The sequence below is a fragment of the Pavona decussata genome, unplaced genomic scaffold (genome assembly GCF_977016875.1).
Source record: "Pavona decussata unplaced genomic scaffold, jaPavDecu1.1 SCAFFOLD_58, whole genome shotgun sequence".
NCBI lineage: Eukaryota > Metazoa > Cnidaria > Anthozoa > Scleractinia > Agariciidae > Pavona > Pavona decussata.
This window is the reverse complement of record NW_028145480.1, coordinates 2399939-2420940: the sequence shown is the minus strand read 5'-3', so window position 1 is coordinate 2420940 and position 21002 is coordinate 2399939. Positions and strand designations below refer to the sequence as shown.

The 21002-nt window shown below is 39.6% G+C and overlaps 2 protein-coding genes across 2 annotated transcripts; one reads left to right on the top strand and one right to left on the bottom strand.

The window, feature by feature from the left end:
• Nucleotides 1-2190: 2190 nt before the first annotated feature.
• On the bottom strand, nt 2191-3472 carry LOC146479631 (BTB/POZ domain-containing protein 6-like). The gene has a single exon (XM_085110234.1). It carries the CDS (start codon nt 3470-3472, stop codon nt 2207-2209), a length of 1266 nt encoding a protein of 421 aa, XP_084966360.1. The 3' UTR covers nt 2191-2206.
• Nucleotides 3473-10278: 6806 nt separating this feature from the next.
• Nucleotides 10279-18637, top strand: LOC146479630 (glutathione hydrolase 1 proenzyme-like). Its single transcript, XM_085110463.1, has 8 exons — nt 10279-10478; nt 12187-12629; nt 13120-13318; nt 14326-14630; nt 14951-15087; nt 16061-16251; nt 16698-16938; nt 17656-18637. Exons 1-8 carry the CDS (start codon nt 10420-10422, stop codon nt 17920-17922), a joined length of 1842 nt encoding a protein of 613 aa, XP_084966589.1. The 5' UTR covers nt 10279-10419; the 3' UTR covers nt 17923-18637.
• Nucleotides 18638-21002: the final 2365 nt, after the last annotated feature.

Genomic DNA, 21002 nt, shown 5'->3' with positions numbered 1-21002 from the left:
TCGTGGTCAGCGGCTGTTGTTTTTACTCAACGAGTTTCAAAATGGCGGAAAATATGAATTCTGACATGGAAGAGCTTGTTTAGTAAATAATGAAGACAGACCAAACACGGCTCCTATTGGACGATAGGAAGACCTTCAAAGCTAATTTGCTCTTACGAGTACGTCTTTCAAGATCTCCCTATGCTGTACGAAAGCAGGAAAGGGTCTTTGTAGATCTCTCTTAGCAGAGGCTGATTATCAAGTGCCACTTACTCATCTGAATGGTTTTAGGTTAGGCACAGAAGGGCGATATTCCGTAACAAACGGCAAAATGTTTTTGGGCGGTTTTTTTTGTTGTTTTTTTTTGTAATACCGACATTCTTTCGCTGAAATTGACTTCTGAAAGAGTTTTATCTAAAAGATTATCGAGGTAACCTCTGCAGCGTAATCTCTGTTTGAATAGAGTAATGCTTTCTTCAAATGTTGTTTTTGAAGATTTTGTTCTGAGGCTACGCCTTTGATATAGCCTGTATTGGAAAGTTTCTGTCGGTTTGAAGTGCATGTGCAAATCAAGAATAGAATCTTTTTTTTTTTAAATCTTTCGCATCTCAGACAAGTATATTTAGTTGCTGCGAAACAAGAAGAACAAGCACATTCCTCTTTTCCCGACATCTTGTTCAGACTGAACATACTGCGCATACCAAGTTGATGGAACGCGCAGACCTCTGGGATAGCTATAATTAATATAATTTATACCTTACGTCTCAATTTGGTTCGGCACACGTAAAAGTTCGACGTATAAATCGAAGGCGTACTTTTGTCGCTCTATTCGACTGGCGCAGTCGAATAGAACGGCGGGTCGACCCAAATACAAATCTGTCGATCCTAACTGATTCATACGGCTGATTCTTACGGTCTAAGGCCCGGTTCAGACGCCGAACTTTTCATGAGCCGAACCAAGAGAGGATGTACCTTCATCTTCTCTTGGCCGAACCTAATACCTCGAATTAAGTACATGAAAAGTTCGGCGTCTTAATCAGTTGAGAACGGCTGTTTCAATTTGGAACGGCTCAGCCGTTCTTCCCGCCTGGCTCAGCCGGGAATTTCGGCTTTGGAACGGCTTTGATTCAGACGTCGAACTTTTCATGAGCCGAACCTAATGCATAAATTATTATAACGTATTTCAAATAAAAAAAAATTAAAACATAGAAAAAACTCCTGACATTTCGATTGGTTTTGCTTCAAGTAAATTAAGTTTGGCTAATTAGTTTGGCGTCTGAATCAAAAGGCGGGATTTTCGTAATTTGGGCCAACTTTTATTTAAATTAAGTTCGGCTCATGAAAAGTTCGGCGTCTGCACTGGGCCTTTAATGCCGAAAATAAACTCACTAAATTGGCCTTCTAGTTCGAAAGCGTAAAATGTAAATGTTACATCAGATGACGATTATTGTCGTGGAAAAAAAAGAAAGCATTAAGTTGGAGCAATTAAGTAATGAATCAAAAGCATTAAATCAAATCAAATCAAACCAAAACCTTTATTTCAACTCGATAAATTTAACGCTTGATAGCTTGACGGGTCGTCTATAAATAATTACTAAATATAAAGTAACGAGTAAATGTAAAAGAATATAAGGTAAGACTAAGTAAAAAGTTATACAAGAGTTTCAACGACAATAACTGAGTTCAAAACTTTGAAAAACTCTCTAAACGCTTAAAAATTCTTCAGTACAGGCTGCTGAAGTCAATGTCTTGTACAAAAGCCTTTATTACACTAACTCAAAATGAACTCACTTAATTGGCTCTCACTTAATTGGAACTCACTTAATTTGTGTGGTGTAAAAAGTAAATGTCACACTTGATGTACATTGTACAAAAGCCCGTATTATACTCGCTTAAACGATGAAAATAACCACACTAAATTGGCCGTTCGGCTTCTAGTTCTGTAGCATAACTAAATCTCACATCCGATATACTGACAAATGCCTCTATTACACTCGTTTTAAGGCTGTAAATAAACTCGCTAAATTGGCATTATAGTTTAGCAGCGTAAAAAGTAAATGTCACCGATTCGATTCCGATCATTGTAGTGGGAAAAAAATGATGATGAACCAATAGCATAATGTACAGAAGCCCACATTATTCTCCCTTAAAGGCTGAAAGTATTGGCCTTCTGTGGCGTAAAAAGTGAATGTCACATCCGATGTACAAAAGCCTATGTTACACTTGTTTAGAAGCTAAAAATGAACTCACTTAATTGGCCTTCTGTAGCGTAAAAAGTAAATGTCACACCAGAACGTTGAATTGCACGGTTTCCATTGACACCGTACCAAGTCTTAGGACCGTTGATAACGGCGTGAAGACAGTAAACGATGTCTTTCCTCAGAAATGCTGGTTCTTGAAATAAAACGTCAAACCCAAAATAGTCCCCTGACTCGTGACGCAGAGATAAAAATTTACCTTCTGTAGAGGAAAGAATGTTTTTTTCTTCTGTCTTCTTAAGCGTAAGCCCAACGGAATGCGAACTATCCTCCTTGCCAAACAAGTACACTCCATGGAACCTTATGTCACTGTCCACGGAGAAATAGACCCTTTCAAAGCCAATCCAACCATACTTTGCTGAAGGGAACCTGCAAAGACGATCTGGGCGACGAGAAGGACCGCATCTTGTGATCACTGACAACTCCTCGCAAAAACTTGACATCGATTTGAAACGGTTTGTTATGTTTTTTACCTCGTCAAACGTGAGTAGTTGGCTTTTCACGACCACGGAATTAAATTCGTCTTCTTTCATCTCGGAAAAGCGTATAGCCTTTAGGATCCGTTCTCCGATAATTCCTCTTCTTTCGTGCCCATCAACCACGATGCCTCGTTTTTCTGACTTCTTTGACGCCCATTCGACCACTCCTTTGAACAATTCAACTTCTCTGATATTTAGAGTATCTCTCTCAACAACATCTTCAAGCAAGGACCTCTCAAGTGTCGCAAATCCATCCGATTTAACAGCTGCGTCTGCGTGTTCGTCGATTACTTTCCAGCATCGATCGATCAGGTCCTTCTCTTCATATACCAGAGCAAACTGCATGACGACGAACACATTTGATGGATCCAGATTATTTTGCAGATAGTCCGTGCATTTCTCAGCCACTGAAGGTACCATGTATTTCTTCGCCAAGTATAACACTCCCATTACATTACCTCCGCTCAAATTCACTTCATCGCTGTACAGGTAGCGGAAAAACTCCAACAGGCTCTCGTACTCACAGTCAGGCAGCTCAATAGAGTCTCTAGTGTCCCCTAGCTCACCGTAAAACATGGCTTCAAACACTGCACTGCCAATCGACAGCACAAACTTGTGAGCTGGAATCACTTGCTTACTTTCACCATCGCTCTGACGAACCACAAACTGCACATCGCTGAAGAGATGGTTGTTGAGCATAAACTTGTTTCTCTCTCTGATGCTAGGTCTTGTCGTTTGCCAGAATTCTGTAGCCATGATATCTTTTTCAAAAGATTGAACTCATTCACTTTGTTTTTTGTTAGAGACGCGGTTGGCGGATGGCTCGACGGAGAATTGAGAGTGATTGCGGCAATTCATTGAGGCTATACCGTAATTAAGCGCCGATTGAGTTAGTTTGGAGTTTTCTATACTAAGAAAATGTACGCCTTAGTGTTAGTGTAAGCAACATTGATCAATCTGATATGATTTGATTATGATGACTTTTAATTAAGAAAGGAAGTTGTAAGCGCGGGGTAAAAATAATCATATACGTACAGGTATTTATTTATAACTGCAAAACAAAACAGGCCACGGGCAGCCTCTCAAGGTTATAAGAATTAATTATCCATCTGATGCGCATATTATGTAATCATCGAATAAAGAAACACTTGCCAAAAACTACATTCAAATTCAAATGAGAGCTCTTTTTCGGCGGAGAGAATTGACAGTCGAAAATACGTCTGTGTTCTTAGGCTATTTTTGCTCCGCCGAACGAGAACATTTACGGAAAATAGTCTTAATGTTGTCCTCTGTGTTTCCAGATCGTTTTGTGCCGCGGCCATTTAAGGCATATTTGTTTTTACGGGCTAAAATAGGTTGATCTGTACGCGGAATCTAAAGCTGAAAATTAAGTTGCAGAAAGTTGTTGGGAACGGGGACGGAAATTAGTTCCCAAATTTATTATCTGATGCTGACCTTAAGCTTTACGAAAATAACGTAACATTACGCAGGACTGGAAAACTATTTTAATACTAAAAGTAAGTGACATGCCATTAATATTCAACTCTTTTACACGGTTCATCGCCGCGGCCTTCGGGTCGAAATCAACCTTTTCTTAACTTAAAGTATAAGACTTCCTGTCGCTAACACAGCCGAAACAAGTTAAGTTATAGCATAAGTCGATCATCACTTTCAGTCTAGCCCTCATGGCTCGTAGGAATGTGGGAAAATTTCATCGGTGGAGCTGCGTAAAGAATGGGTGTGGACGACGCGGAATGGGAAAGAATGGAACTGAGAAGCGATCTTTGCATTTTTCTGTCAGGGTTCAGCGCCAAATATTTGGCTTTCTTACGCAATACCACCAACTTCGTGGTTTTTTTGTTGGGGTCTGTTTTTGTTTTTTTATTTTCTATTTCAGAATATAAAAGACGAAGCCATTTTTCTCACGCATACGGCCTGCAGCCAACAACGTGACGCTCACAATGTATCCGTTGACAATTGAAACAAAGAAGAATTATCACTCTAGCGAACTCTAGACTCCAGACGGCGACTTTTGCTAAAAGACTTCCGTCAAGTGTGAAGTTATTTTTAAAGAATTATGGAAATGAGAGTATATGCAAGGGTAAAACTCCAAAATTATAAACCCTAATTAAGTAAATAAATGCTGAGGAAATGTTTTTCTATTCATCGTCCAGGACTCCATCCGACATCCGATCGAAGAGAAAACTTTGCATGCTATGATGAAGACATCTTTTTTCAAGGTCAATAATTTTCTCTGTTTGACTTCAGCTTCGAACTATTCGGACGATTTGTTGATGTCGATAGTAAAAATAACTTTTTCATTTTGAGAAGGGAGGTTTTGAGCAAATGTCCGTCCTGTACACATTTTTTTCATTCGCAACGAAAAGTCATGCGTGAAATGTTCTTGAACATTTTGATTACCCTGTTGTGCGGTGAATGGACTCTTTTATTCCCGAAAACCTTTGAAGGAATTTTTTTGGTATAACCGGTCCAATTCTTCTCCCCCTCCCTATAAAAAAGGTGGTACGTGTAAAAACCGGACTGGCACTGGTTCAATGAATACGACAATAAAACATCCTATAAGCATAGCGGAATTTGACTGCCGGAGAATCTGCAATGCGCGCACTCGAAGGAATCATTGCTCTAACATTCAAGTTACTTTCCGACCCATCCGACATTTGTTATCAAACGTGCAGTGTTACGCATCGTCTAATCAGACGTAAATGCTTGATAGAAATTGACATCGGAAACCAATTGATATTACGGCAATCGATTGTTATCGATTGACAAAAATGGATAACAACCGATAGTCGAGTTATGTGTCTGCCTCAACACAGTTTTATGTTATTAGTGAAGTGTGGTGCTTATGTTATTTATTGTAATGTATTCAGTATTTATTGCCGAATGGGGGAATCCAGTTGTTTTTTCATTCCGTATAAAACTCTTACAAGAATGCTTACAAGAACAATTCTAGGACCTCTTCTATTTTTGTTATATATCAATGACTTACCGAATTGCTTGCAGTTTTCAGACTAGGATGTACGCTGACGATACCAGCTTGACGTTTGCTAGTACTGACGTTAACCATTTAAATAATTGTCTTAATTATGATCTAAGCAAAGCGTACACTTGGTTATCAGCCAACAAGCTTACTTTAAATCTAACAAAAACGGAGTTTATGCTAATTGCATCTAGGCAAGAAGTTATCGAATATTTCAGAGAGACCCTCTCTAACTATAAATGACATGGCTGTGGGACAGGTAGCATCAGCCAAATCTCTTGGGGTCTACATCGACCAAACTTTAAATTGGGGATGTCATATTGAAAATATCTCTAAAAAGATTGCTTCCGCCATTGGTGCAATTAAGCGCATAAGACATCTAATGCCATTTAATATTTTAATCAATGTTTGTCATATTCTTGTTCAACCTCACTTTGATTATTGTAATGAGGTGTGGGGAAATTGTAGCAAAGGCCTGTCTGATAAGCTTCAAAAGCTTCAAAATCGCGCAGCCCGCATTTTGCATGGCGTACAATTCCATTACAATTCCAACAATTCCATTACAATTCCATACATCATGGCCGCCGCGCAGGCGCACACGCGCTGAATCCAGTCTTAAAATTTAAACGCCGATCAAATTCTCAACAAAGAAATAAGTGGAATTTTGCCCTACCTTGATTTATTCGTCTTTTCCAAGTCAGAACGATACAACATTTCCACGTTCCACAAATCTGAACGTAGAGACAATTATATCTAGTAACGGTCGAACCGTATTATTATTTGCTTTTGAACTTTCCTCGCGGTTCCTGAACAACTTTATCATTCACAGTAAAAACCGCCAGGTTCGCCATACTTTGCTTCTTCTCATTGTCTAGCCAGAGCCGGAGTGCGTGTACACATTCTCAACTTGTCTCTCTCTCAGAAGCGCTGGTCAGTTTCCAAAAATCGCCTTCCAAAGTTTAGATTTGTAAGTTTACTTTTAATCGCAGGTACAATGCCTTACGAGTTGTATTCGTTGTTCCCAAGCGGTTTAAATATCGGTAAAAACATGTCTTGTTTCGGCCGCCATGTCGAAACTGTTCAGTTTATGTTCAGCTTACATGACAGATTTTTGCTTCACTTCTAAGTACGCTGTACAACTTTTCCAGTGGTTTCGCGCTTATTCCAAACAGAGTGTGACTTCGCGTGACAAAGTGGTGTGACAATACGGCTAATGATTGCGCAATAATGCAATAACAAGAAAACACGGGTTTTTATTCTTTTCAACTTGCTGTTTATTTCAATATTTGCTAAATAATATAATTTTGTCGCTTGATAGTTAATTCTACGGATTTTTACGCATTTTATGAAAGGCAAAGAAAAACTGCGTGAGCCCACACGTCGAGCCGCTGACTGTATGAAACTGTGGGCCATGGATGTCCGCTGGATATGATCAGCAACTTGGATGATTTGTTCCGGGCACTAGCTGGCGAAACCTCTGTCATCAAAGATTGGATAAAAAATCAATTATGATGTATAAAACTTTAAATGGCATGACACCTGAATATTTAAGATCGTTTTTCGCGATAATTTGAATTCTTATCATTTAAGGAATACTGAAGACACGCTAACTCTTCCACAACCGCGCACTGATTATTTAAAGAAAAGTTTCTCATACAGTGGAGCTCAGTTGTGGAACAGTTTGCCAATAGAATTACGGCAAGCAACTTCCTTGAATTATTTTAAGACTAAATTAAAACGCCACAGTTATAAGTAAGATTTTTAAACACGGCCTCTAAGAAAAGCAGCATTTATTGTTTAGCTTTGATTTATTATTTTTTAACTTTTATAATCCTAGTTAGGTAGATAGATAGTTAGTTGATAATAATAATCTAAGCAGCTGATGGAAAAACCGTGTATAAATAAAGTTATCCTATCCTATCCTATCCTTTTCCGTTATGTAATCATTTGTCAGGGGCGGACTTTTTTTTTTGGGGGGGGGGGGAGTGGGGGAGGTGCGCTAAGTGCGAGAGGGCCCCGCCCCTCGCGTTTTTCTTGCTTTTTTTTAAAGTTTCTTGGCCCTCGCCACAATTTTTTTTGGCTCCCTCTTTCTGGATCCAACAACAACCTTTATTTTCCTCATGATTAATTAGAAAGATTGTTATAATTACATTCCATATTCTTGTTTGGTAAAATTTTGTTTAATTTATTTTGAATAATTTTCAGGTAGCGATTGAGGATGGAGGCCAAGTTAACCATCCGATTTTCTAGTTGGCCTCCATATTACGTCATGATGTTAAGAAATTAATGACAAGTGAGGAACCAAAAATGAAGAGGTTTAAAATAAAAAAGAACTAAGGGAATAAGTTACAATAACTAATAAAAGAAGATTATGATATTTTGTTGTTACAAGTGTAACGCCTCTGCTTGTCCCCAAAGTAATCATTGCCTCTATTATTTCCTTTCATGCAGGGCTTGGATAAAAATCGCACCTTTACCATTTTAGATTTTTACAATCCATCTTCGAATTTCTATCGATTTTCAGTTAACGGTTTTTGAATAATCGAGTACTCAAGTCTGACATCTGGGCCCAGTTGTTTGAAGCTCGATTAAGCTAATCCTGGATTTACCTGAACTTTGATTCGAGTTTGATGCCTAATCAGTAAAGATTCTTCCAAATACGGAGACGTATTTCCGGCCGGTCGCTTCTCTCCGGCGGAGAGAAGCGACAACCGGAAATACGTCTGCGTTCGCAGGCTAGTGAGAGAAAAGAAACGTTTATTCTGTTGATCATGATATGCAAATACTATACACGTTGTTTTGTGTGTATTTTGTAGTTTTGTTTTTGTTTTTTTTGTGTGTGTGCGTGTTTTTTGTTTTGAGAATTCTACCGTAAAATTACGGTTGTATAATTTTATAAATATTATATATAGGAAGGATGCAATGCGTTTGAATAAACCGGTTTACACTTCTTTCATAGAAGTATACAATTATTTGATTTCCTTAATCTATGTGGACAAGCTGTCACGTTACAAATCGATCCGCGATCGATATTTGTTCCTCGAGTAAAGTCTGCATGTAATTTTGAGGAAAATCTAGTGTTGCACATATGGAATGCAGATCACACGATCTTTGAATTCGGATATATCAGTCGCCTGAAGGGATTAATTTTAGCCTGTACAGTAAACTGCACGCACGTTTTTAGGGATCAGTTGCTTTGAACCTCATTATGAAAGCGAGGCTTCATGCATAGTTTTTATTTTTAAAGTTATTTTTCATCAAGGCAAGGCCCCATCCAGCTTTAATAATCTTATAACTGAAGAGAGAGCAGAGTACGACCAATTCTTTCTATACCTAAAGTGAACACTACCAGATACGGACTTAAAGGGGAAGTATCACGAAAATTTGATGTCATTTCAAAACCCAGAAATGTTTGTTTGACAACAGAAACAAAAAGTTATTGACTAGTTTTGTTAAAAAATTATCATCCCAGTGCAATAAAACTGTCGATTAGTGCCTCTGGCCAGAGACAGAGTAGGCCGGTATGGATTGAAACTTGAAAAATATTAGGCTTAATGTTTTTCAAGTTTTTGTATTTTTGTTTCCAAAATGCGCTAGAACAGAGACGTGTTGTTCCTGTCAAGAATTGAGTTGATTTCTCTCCTCTCGTTGTTCTAGAATTATTTCGTAGCAAAGTGAAAGTCTTATTTCACCATTTTTAACAAAAGAGGTCAAAAATCCCATGATAATTCAAAGCACTGGAACACATTTCCTCGAGATATTCGTTCCGTGGCAGGTTCAAAAGACTTTTGGAAGAAAATTCGACAAACTGATTTTCATGTTAATACCCGTTGACTTATAATTTATCACATTTAGTTTGTCGAATTTTTTGATATTTTCCGACTAATTTTAAATTCTAAATTTCAATTTCAAGCTCGATGTAAATAAGTTTTTTTTTATAGTCATGATTGTACATTACTTAATTTTAAATCGTGGAGCACCTGGAAACTAGCGAATAGCTAAGTATGTTTTTCCGTGCACGTTAAATAAAGTATGTATGTATTCATATACAAACAAAACTAATTTTTACGTCAAAAGCTTTGCACTAAGCCTCGCTTTTGTAATGAGGCAACACGTAAATGGCCTATTCCACGTCAAACGAATGATCTCTAAAAATGTTTTTAGAGATCATGATTGTTCATTACTTAATTTTAAATCGTGGAGCACCTGGAAACTAGCGAATAGCTAAGTATGTTTTTCCGTGCACGTTAAATAAAGTATGTATGTATTCATATACAAGCAAAACTAATTTTTACGTCAAAAGCTTTGCACTAAGCCTTGCTTTTGTAATGAGGCAACACGTAAACGGCCTATTCCACGTCAAACGAATGATCTCTAAAAATGTTTTACTATGAAATATAATTCAGCCTAGTGTCAAAATCTGTGCCGATAAATAGATACCTTGAAGTACAAAGCGTTTTGCATAAGAATAACATTTGCGACAGGTTCAAGTTGCATCTGTTTTGTCAAACACAAAGTTATTAAGGCAATATTTAGTGTCTGTGCCCGCGCTTTGCGAAGGTGTATTATTAGTTTACAAGTTTAATACCTGGGATAAAATTTGTCACGCGCCAGTTAATTTCCGCACTTAGATTTTGCAGCGGTAAAAACAGCGGTGTTTACTGTTTATCTGGCATCAGCCTCAAAACGCCGAGGGATCAACATGAATTCCAATCCGGACGTCAAATACAAACTTACTGAAGAAGACAGCCAGCACAAAAGGTATCATAGTCAGAGTTGTCAGTCATGATTATCTGCTTCATGTTTTTGTGATGCCTCGATGCAAAAATCACCGATGCTGCTTATATCTTACTAAGAATACTGTTGTTTAATTATGTCGTCGAGCTGCTAAAAGGCGATTTCGCGGAGAGTAAAGCAGTTTAACAGGTGATTATACAAGCAATCGCCTTTTTCATGTACGGTTATTACGATGTACGGTTGTTAAAACAACCGTACATCGCTTACAGTGTGTTGAGTTTCACACGGCGGACAAGAGCCTATCACTGAGTCAAGGAACTATAGCTAGGCCGTCCAACTTACACAGGTTTCACATGGAATCGGTCTCCGTACTGACGCTTGCTACAGTGTGCATATGAAACTGGTCGGAAAATCATCTCAAATCGGTCAGGTACGGTCAAAATCACCCAGGTACGACTTCCGATTGGTTTTCATACTGGCGCTGTCAGTGCTTGCGGCTCTGTTTAAATCTGAACAACCTCTTGTATGTTTATCTTCTTTTAACTGCATGTCTCCCTTACGGGAAAGACTAGCTCCTTTTGAGCGGGGAAGAAATCAGTTTTTGGTTCTGCATCTCTCGCTTTTTCCAGCAGTGCCATATCTGCCATATTAAACATAATACCGACGTAGTGCTTCTCACCGGTATACTGATCAATCAGTCATTTACCATATTTACCATTCTGTTTCATGAAAACATTCATGGTGGTCTGAAGTCGTGTCCATTCGAGTTCTGGCCGGTCTCTTTTATCAGTGTAATACTTTCAAACCGTTCTCAGTCTTCTCACGGCATGTAAACTTACTCGTGTACTAGTCTGGGTTCATACTTGCAGATTTCATGTCAAAATTCTTTTTACTGAAGAACATCTCTGCGATGTACCGACAAGTATTGATTTGGGTAACTTCTTGGCGTTATTCTCGGGCCCAGAGAAACGCGCAAGAATTGGTGTAGGTATCTTCCTCGATTTTAATATTTCTTTATGATTTTGATCTTATACTTTTGTATAACCGGAGTCGCGGGTTTACTGATATATTAGCGATTAGCTGTTCGATAACTCTTGCGACAAAACAACAGTCCTACAGCATTTGCATATCAACAGAATAAACAGTTTCTTTCTGCTCACTAGCTTGTGAACGCAGACGTACTTCCGGCTGTCGAAGCGACAGCCGGAACTACGTCTGCGTTCACACCCGGCCATCTGCTCACGTGTGCTACATAAACAAAATGATCGAAGTCTTTCCAAACTAGAAGAGATTCCTTTTTACTTACCATATCATAGGAATATAACGAAACATTTTAACAACGCGAACAAAATCTACGCGTTATAAAATTAACGCGAATATTCGAAAAGTTTTTTTTTTACATGCATTTAATTAACGCGAATTTCTGTGTGTATATGTTTACATGCATTTAATTACAATGTAAACGTGAATTTGATGCTTTATGCGTAATAATTTCTATAGCAACCTGCGCTTTTCAAAAGACAAAACAACAACGTCCAACTACAGAAGCTTCGCTCAGCTATCTCTGAACAAAAACAAGAGACTATTCGCGGTCTATTAATTCATCATCATCATCATCATCATCATTTAACCGCGAACTTCTCGAAATAGCGATTCTGCGCTTTCCTCGAGCTTTGCAAGTTAGCGAATTGCGGTTCAAACAACTAAAATGTTTCTCCTTTTTCTTTTTTAGGTCAAAAAGGTGGCTAATCATTGCTGCTGTCTTGGCTGCCGTCATAGTTCTGGCAATCATCATTGCATTAGCTGTTGTTTTCACAAGGGAGAAGAAGTCCAAACCAGCCGTTCCAACCCCAAAACCTATAAACCCCCCTCCAACCGGGCCCCCGGGGGCCGATGGCCCCTATAAACACGCCGTTGTGGCATCAGACGCTGGTCCTTGCTCGGAGATTGGGCGGGATATTCTGGAAAAAGGGGGAACAGCTATGGATTCGGCGATTGCCTCACTGTTTTGCATCGGAGTCTACAACATGCATTCCGCTGGAGTCGGAGGTGGGGGATTTATTGTTGTGTATAACAAGAGCACAAATTTTGTGGAGGTTATCGACTTCCGTGAAGAAGCTCCTGGCAAGGCCAACAGAACAATGTATGTCGGGGGGAAAATGGACTCTAGATTAGGTAAGTTATGTTGTTATCACCCAATCTGGCCATCTGAGAATCTGGAACGGTTCTTGATATGACTCTCAGAAAAAGGAAAAGAGTGATTGTTGCGTTTCGATCCGTCTTTGTTAGTCAAAAGTCTGTTTTGCCCGTCAACGTGTATTCTTACTTGAGACTGTACGTGTACGAGTCCAATCCCGTACCCAGAGTCCTCTGGCTTTTTAGTCAGCGGGTGATCGCCAGTAGGGACTTTTTGATTGGCTGTCCCGTAACGGCTGCCATTGTTTTACCGCAGAAGACCTGCGGTTAAAAAATTACAGTGCCCAGTCCAGTCCAGTCTCTACTGGCGACCACCCGCTGACCAAAAAGCCGGAGGACTCTGGGTACGAGATTGATAGAGTCTAAATAAAAAAATAAAAATAAAAATAAAAATAAACCGATAGAACACGGATGTGTGTTGCCGGAGCTTGAGATTCTAGCGTAACTTTTGTATTTATCTGTTGAATAGGTGCGACGGCTGCCGGGGTACCTGGGGAGGTGAAAGGATTCTACGAAGCCTGGAAAAAGTACGGCAAAATGGAATGGAAATATCTTGTACAGCCTTCCATCGACATGGCGAGAAACGGGTTTCCGTTCGGCTACTCCGCTCACTATGCTGCGACACGAACGCGTTATACACCACTTCTCAAGAAAGATCCTGGTCATAGGTTAGCTTGTTAAAGGGGCAGTGTCGTATATTTTTGGTGTCACTTTGAATAGCCAGGAAACATATTTGTATAGTTGCAAACGTTAAAATAATGGTTCAATTTTGTTATCAATAACCTTACTAGTGCACAGAAGCTAGTTTCATTCATCTGTGGCTGCGGATGGCTAGGATGAAAATGGATTGCAGCTTGAAAAAATTGGCCAATTTTTTCAAGGTCCTTCTGAGTAATTTGGAACTGATTGCTTTAAAAAAAACTAATTATATTTTATTCTTTCACGGAGAAGTTATATCATATTTTCCTCCTAATGCTGTAAGGGCAATTTAATGTTAGAAAAGAGGTTCTTTGTCAAATATTTGAGCAGTTTTAATTGGCCAACTTACAGCAAAATCTCCGTGACAGTGCCCAGTTAAGCTTGTTTTGACTGATTCAAGACCTGTACTTTGCTGAAGATTTTTAAGTTCGAGAGTAAAGAAACCAAATGGAAGCAACTTTTAAATATTCCAAAACAAAGAAGGCCATACCAAAGGACTTCTCACCAGGTTTTTTGAAGAGTGAAACTTAAGGATTTTATCCAGACCCAGAAGTCAATGTCTTCTTGTGCAGCGTAATAGACAGTTCCAAAGGAAAGTACTGCATGCTCAACTATTTCAAATACTTTCACTTGAATGGATATATGTTAGTAGGTAGTGGGACCTATAAGGATTTCATCCACAGACTTTTCAGTAACTTTTAGAAAAGTTACAGTAAACTTGTACACCATCATAAACGACATACAGGAAAGTCATTCCTTTGCACATGTTTTCACAGGCATTTGAATGGCCACATCAGTTTTTTTCACAGAAACAAGAGTAAAATCATCTTATAGCAAGCATAATGAACAGCACTATATAAAGGAAACTATACAAAAGTTAGAAAGTTCAACATAAGATTAACAGGACCTTTAAACTGAGATTCACGATAGGTGAGTGATATTGAAGTGGTAAGCTGAATTACTTGTTTGTTTGAAGGGCGCTTCTGTTTAACAAAGACGGTGAACTGAAGAAACTAGGAGAAACTCTGTATATGCCCACATTTGCCAAAACCCTCGAACGAATCCGCGACGACCCAGAGGATTTTTATAACGGCGAACTAGCCAAGGATATCGTTCAAGACAGTCAAGATGGCGGGGGAATTTTCACCCTGGATGATTTAAAGAACTACAAAGCTAAATTCCGGCGGCCCATGCAAGGCACGATGGGAAACTACTCGTGGTACTCCACACCTCCCCCGGGAAGTGGGGTGGTGCTAAGCCTTATCCTTAATATTTTGAAAGGTAAGCGAGACTGAATAGAGGAAAAACGCAAGATTGTTGTTCTGTCGAGCAGGAATTTCGTTCCCAAAAGAGTACTAGCTTCCAGGTCTATTTATTAAAAAAACGCGGTCAAAATTCGTATGGACAGTTGCTCAACAACTTATCTCTTGTTTGGGGCCGAATTCACTTAAACAAATTCTTTAATTTGTTGTGTTTATTATACCATAATTTATGTCTTTTAGGCAGATATTTTCGTTAGTTTTTGTTGTTGTCCTTGTCAGCATTCCATTACTTCACTGATTTATCTTCGTTTATTTATTCATTTATTTAATATCCTTAAGGTTACAACATGAAGCCTTCAGACCGAGAAGGGACAAAAAACTCCACCTTGACATACCACCGTATAGTGGAGGCGTTCAAGTTTGCGTACGCCTACAGAGCTTTACTGGGAGACCAGGACTTTGCTAATGTCACCGAGGTAACAACGATTCCTCAGCAGTTTTTAATGGTGGTGGCAGGGGCCAGAGCTCAGCCCCAATATCAGCATACATTTTCTCCACACTGTTTTCTATTTATTTCTTATGCACTAGTTGGGAGAATTTATTTTAAATCGAACCATTTTATCTTTGGTGATCATTTTTCACAACCTACACATTTGATGAAGTACTGCCATAGAGCGGTTTTCAATTGAGTGACGAAAGTAATTTCGCGTTTGCTTTGGTTTTGCATTACTACGCTCCGTGATTGGTTAACAAAACTCCCGCCACTTCCTCAACTAATGGGAATCCAAACCAAAACCAATCGTGTTTTGGCCGCACGCGTTTTCCCGCGCTTGGCACCAGTCACATGTATTTGCTTCGAATTCTGATTGGTTCGTTGTGTTGTTTACATCTGTTGCGATTGGCCAAAGTAATTACTTTGGTTTTGGTTTTACGACACTCAATTGGAAACCGCTCTATTGTAAGGAGGAATTAGTGATGATTACTATCAATGACTGGTTATAGTAGACCTTAAAAGCTGGTACCGCTGGCAACAAATTGACTTTAACTGTTGAAAATAATGAGAAAAGTGAAAAATAATTTTGATTTTTGATGCTAACGCAAAACTACTCAATTTTACCTAGAAACAAAAAACAGCGAGCGGCAAAAATAGGTTAAACCGCGGTTTCGTGATCATTCTAAATCTCTCTCTGTCTAAATTCTAAATTTTAGTTTGAAAAGTAGAAATATCATTCAAGTGTGCTAATAATTAGATATGACCATCACCTGTTTTCGCTGTTAAATTTCTCGTGTACCACCATTTTGGATTTTATGACGTCATAAGGTTCCCGCTTTGTGTGAAACAACTGAGCAACCGTATGATGTCATGAATTCCAACATGGCGATTAAGAACCAAAATAGGCGATAATCATATCTAATTTTTAAGTACTCAACTTCAATGGCTTGTTGTAGATTGTCAAGAACATGACCAACCCAGAATTTGCCGAGTCATTACGCCAGAAGATTTTGGACAATATGACTTTTACAGATTACAAGCACTATGGCGATTATTATCACAACTCTAGCCATGAAGGAACCTCGCACTTGTCAGTCATCGCTGAGAACGGAGACGCTGTTTCTGCAACCACGACGATAAATCTCTTGTAAGTATGACGGGTGTTGCGAAGTTGTCAACACTTAACTGTGTAGGATTTTGATCTTTGAAAGGAACCTCTATAACAACAAATTGACGTTAAATTGCTAGAAAAAGGTGAAGGTTGTATAAACATCTCAAGATAAGTGGGTGTTTTCCACAACCATTTTCCGCGTTAACGTTCCGAAGGATTCTCGAACGCTTAGGAGAGGAAACTCATATAGGACGCTAGGTAATCCTTCGGAAAGCAGAGAACAATTAACCTACAGAAGTAAACTCCCATTTATCTCAAGAAGTCTTTGCAACCGAGCCGAGAAGAGCAACCATATGACCCCATGGAATCCAAAATGGCGGTGCGCAGAAAATTTATACTCAAAAATAGGCGATAATAAAATCCAATTTTCAGTGTTGTAGAAGTCTGAATCGTATTAAAATTTTCATGATTTTTATTGTCAGCTTTGGATCAAAGTATCGATCTACTCGTACCGGAATAATCTACAACAATGAAATGGACGACTTTTCAATTCCGGGAAAGAAAAACGCGTATGGTGTAGAACCCTCAGAGTCCAACATGATATACCCTGGAAAACGGCCCCAATCTTCAACCGCACCCGCGATATTTTTGGACAAGGATGGTGTGGCTCGGTTAGTTATCGGAGCCTCTGGAGGAACTAAAATAACAACCGCTATTTCCTTGGTAAGATGACACGGTAAATAGGTTCACTAATAAAAATTCCTTGAAGTGACGACCCACTTGAAACAACCAACGAAAAGTGACTGACGAGATTTTGGAAGTTGCCAACTATCTTCTTCAATTTCCCGAAAAAAAAAAACTGATAGCAACTTTGAATGTTTTGATTTCTCTTTTTCTGTTTCCTTTATAGTGGAAATAGTTGAACTCGGTGGTTTTAAGGTTGAAATTTTTCACGTTATGGCTTGAAGGGAATAGCGAGAAAGTATAGGGGCGAGTCTATTTCTTTCCATTAGTCAAAGGAGATAAGGTAGAACGAGAGATGCAGCATTGTAAAGTGCGAATTTTCGTTTTAGCTGGCGAATTCGGGCTTGAAACTGGGTATTGCTATGGTTCCTTCAGTCTAACGCAGTAGAAATAAAGAGAGAAAGAGAAATGAGCAAGATTTATCATTTAACGTTATAAACTTTAAGTGTGTTTTGTGCTTTAGCTAGGTGACATCAGTGCTAAAACTGGGTATGGAGAATGAACCATATTGGTCATGTTTTAGAGAACCCCGGGTGCAAATCCACAAAGCACCACACAACAAGAGAGGATGATCATCCTCTCTTGCCACACAAGCATACTTCTCCCTCCCCTCCCCCTCCAGCTTAACACATCAAACTGATCGACGCTTTTTTTTTTCCTAAATCAGTGAATTGTTAACAATAGTGCGTCTTCTAGGTCATGATGAGCTACCTGTGGTTCAACCGAACATTGTCGCAAGCTGTAGTGGAACCCAGGTTGCACCATCAACTGTTGCCAATGTACATTCGCATCGACAAAGATTATCAGATGCCCCTGGCCATCCAAACAGGACTGAAGGGGCTTGGGCACGAGGTCAGGAACATCAGCGGCTTCGCTGTGGTTCAGGCCGTTGCTAGGAACAACGATGGCACGCTGACGGGAAAATCCGACCCCAGGAAGTACGGCTGGGCCGCCGGGTACTGAGTAGCCTTAAAAGTCGTATAAACGCAGCTCGTTTTTTGTTTAACTGTCTTAATCATCTTAAGTAAATTTCGATGTTCGAAAATAATCTTTGTTACATTCCTAGTCAAAGGTCGTTTTGGGAGCATGTCTACCGAGTTTTAATTGCAGCTCGCTGTAAAATGTTTCTCTGTAGCTTATCTGATTTGAACTGGATGCAACCAAAGAATATATACCAGGAGAAAATGTGAGGGTTTTTCAACTGAGTAACGTAAAATCGGAAAAAACAAATTAAAATTACTCTAGTCAATTACAACAGACGTAAACAGCGCAATGAACCCAATCAGAATTCGAACTAAATACATGTTACCGGCGCCAAGCGCGGGAAAACGCGTGCGGCCAAAACACGATTGGTCAGTTTTGGTCTTTCTTTTTCGGCACTGGTTGAGAAAATGGTGCGAGTTTTTTTGTTTTAACCAATCACGGAGCGTAGTAAAGAAAAAACTTAAGCAAAAGCGTAATTTTTTTCGGTACTCTAAACTTGATTGTACTTGTTTGTTGATATACGCGAAGAACTATGTGCACTGTGTGTTGGACCAGAAACCTTTTCCTGCCGACAGAGGTTTTAATTTTTTTTAAAAAGAACTTCTAAACTTGTAGATTTTGTATCGCATTCTTACAGTTTACGTAGGTTAAACTTACAGTGGGCAATTAAATTAAACTGAATAGATAAATTTCACTTCTTGAATCTTTTGATGTCCCAACATTACCTCTATCTTTACGATGTAAACAGGGCTCCGTACGTTTGGGGTGGAATTGATGGACAAAGCTCGTGAACGCTTAGACCTTCTATACATGCACTTACTAAGGGCCATTTCGGTTGATGAACCAAACTGAAAAGTGAACTCTGACCGTAGATGCACTTAACACTTTCTGGAAACAGAACCCTTTGAAAGCTGAATATTTTAAAAGCATAGAATTTTGAAAACGCCTAAGCGCATCGTCCATTTGTGAAAGCGTATTACTATAAGGACACGTGATAGGGAACTCTTCTGGATTATTTGAGGTCGTTTACAATCGACCGCATGAGTTATGAAATTAAAACGAGTCTGCACTGTTGATAAATTCCAGCCGAGGAGGAAAGGACACGAATCAATGCTACCGCAGGTGGATAAAAATATTTTATAAAACGAAAACGTAGGCGTGAGCTCGAGCTTAGACTGCAGAAAGGCGTTTGGCGTCTCATTATCTCTGCCGGTTTGGCAATAGTTCCCTCTCCTCGTGTTTCGCGCTAAACATGTTTTCTAAGCAACCTCGTTCCCAGGGTCTTTCCCCTTTCGGAACGAGGTTGGTTGCTAAGGAGACTGGTCACCCTCTCTCTATGTTATTACTTTTTTTTTTTGGCGGGGATGGTTGGGGGTGGGGGGAGGAGAAGCGGGGGTGAGCCGGAGACACGAGGGACAGGGGTACTAACTTTCCGCGTCATGTATCCCCAATTCTCGCCCCCTTTTCCGTCCGGTGACTCTGCTGTTTGAGCTGTCACTGTTGCGAAATATTACAAAATATCACAGGATTTAAAGGAGTTGTATTTGATTGTATAAGAAACTGTTTTCTTGGAGTGCCTCACTCTGGTTAGCCAAAAAAACCCTTCAAGCCGGCGTCGCCGCCGTCTTCAGTTGGACAGTTTTACTTGCACATACTGCGGGCCAAATGACTAGGGGCTCAGAAGTTTAAGTGGAGAAAACTTCGCTTTCCGAAGTAAATTCGTTGCCCTAAATTTTGCAACGGATATGGCGTAACTGACGGCACTGACTCTGGCACTGAGGAGCCGTGTGATCGACACATTATTGTACAAAGCAGGAACGTTTTGTATTTAGTCAGCAACGAGAGATCATTCGAACTCCTGTAGACCATGAGGCAGCGTTTACACGAACGCGGTTTCATTTGTAACCGCATCTCTTTCTATGCGGTTAAACCTTCTGTTTACAGGACGCCGGTCGAGACCGTTACCGAAACCGTGTCGATTCTAAAACGCTGACAAAAGTGAAGCGTTTTCAAAACGATACGGTTAACCGCATCGATTTGAATACGGTTACTATTTTGTCGCGAAATTTCACTTGGGCGCTAAGATTCAAAATGGTGAACCTCGTATACCTGCCAACTTTTTCTGAGTCAAACGCGTGAGATTTTTGTCGCGTCATGACCGGGATTTCCGAAAACGTCTGAGCCACTTCCGAAGATTTCCGATGATTTTCCGAAGACTTTCGAAAGATGCCGAAAATGTCTGAAGATATTCCGACGACTTTCAGGACTTTTGACTTTTGAACACTTACGATTCAAACGGATCAGTTGTAGACGTTTGAAAGCTTTTGTCCTTGATGCGTGAGATCGATGTCTTTAGTCCGCAGGTCAGTGAGGCTCAAGCATAATCCGTGAGAGTTCAATTGGCAGGTATACACGGAGTGCAGCACTGGCTTTACTGACTTTAACTACTTTGTACTCGTTAGTTACTTTCAAACTTTCAACAGGAGTTCTGCTTTGTCGTCAGTACATGTGAACTGTGCGCTATTTTTCGCCATGACGACCAAACAAAATAGCGGAGTAATTATCGAACCCAGATCCCCTTCCTCAATAATGAAAGCCTGGGAGCGAGTTTTGCATAACGTGAGCAATTGAAAACGGAGATATTCTCGGTTTTCACGTGACGTCACCAAATTCTAGAATTCAAAACTGGGAGGCCTACAAAATTTTTACCTTCATTCAAGGAAAGATTACCTAAAAATATGTCTGTTCACAATTTCTTAGCTCCATGTCGTGCTTCCTTTTGAAAATAGAACAGTTTCAATTTCCGAGTTTCCATCGTGCGTGACATAAGGAGGACCGGCTGTGACAGAGCTTTTCCGTATCTTAAGAATGACTCTTCGGGTGATTTTCAGCATTCTAAACAATTTAAGTTTGAGGAGAAATATTAATCTAAACATTCCAAAATTCACAAGGGCAAACTAACCTCTTTTCGGGCAAAAGTGAACTCCAGATGTTTTTTCGTATTTCCGGCCGCCATGTTTGTGCCCCTCAGAGGGACACAAACATGGCGTCTCCATACT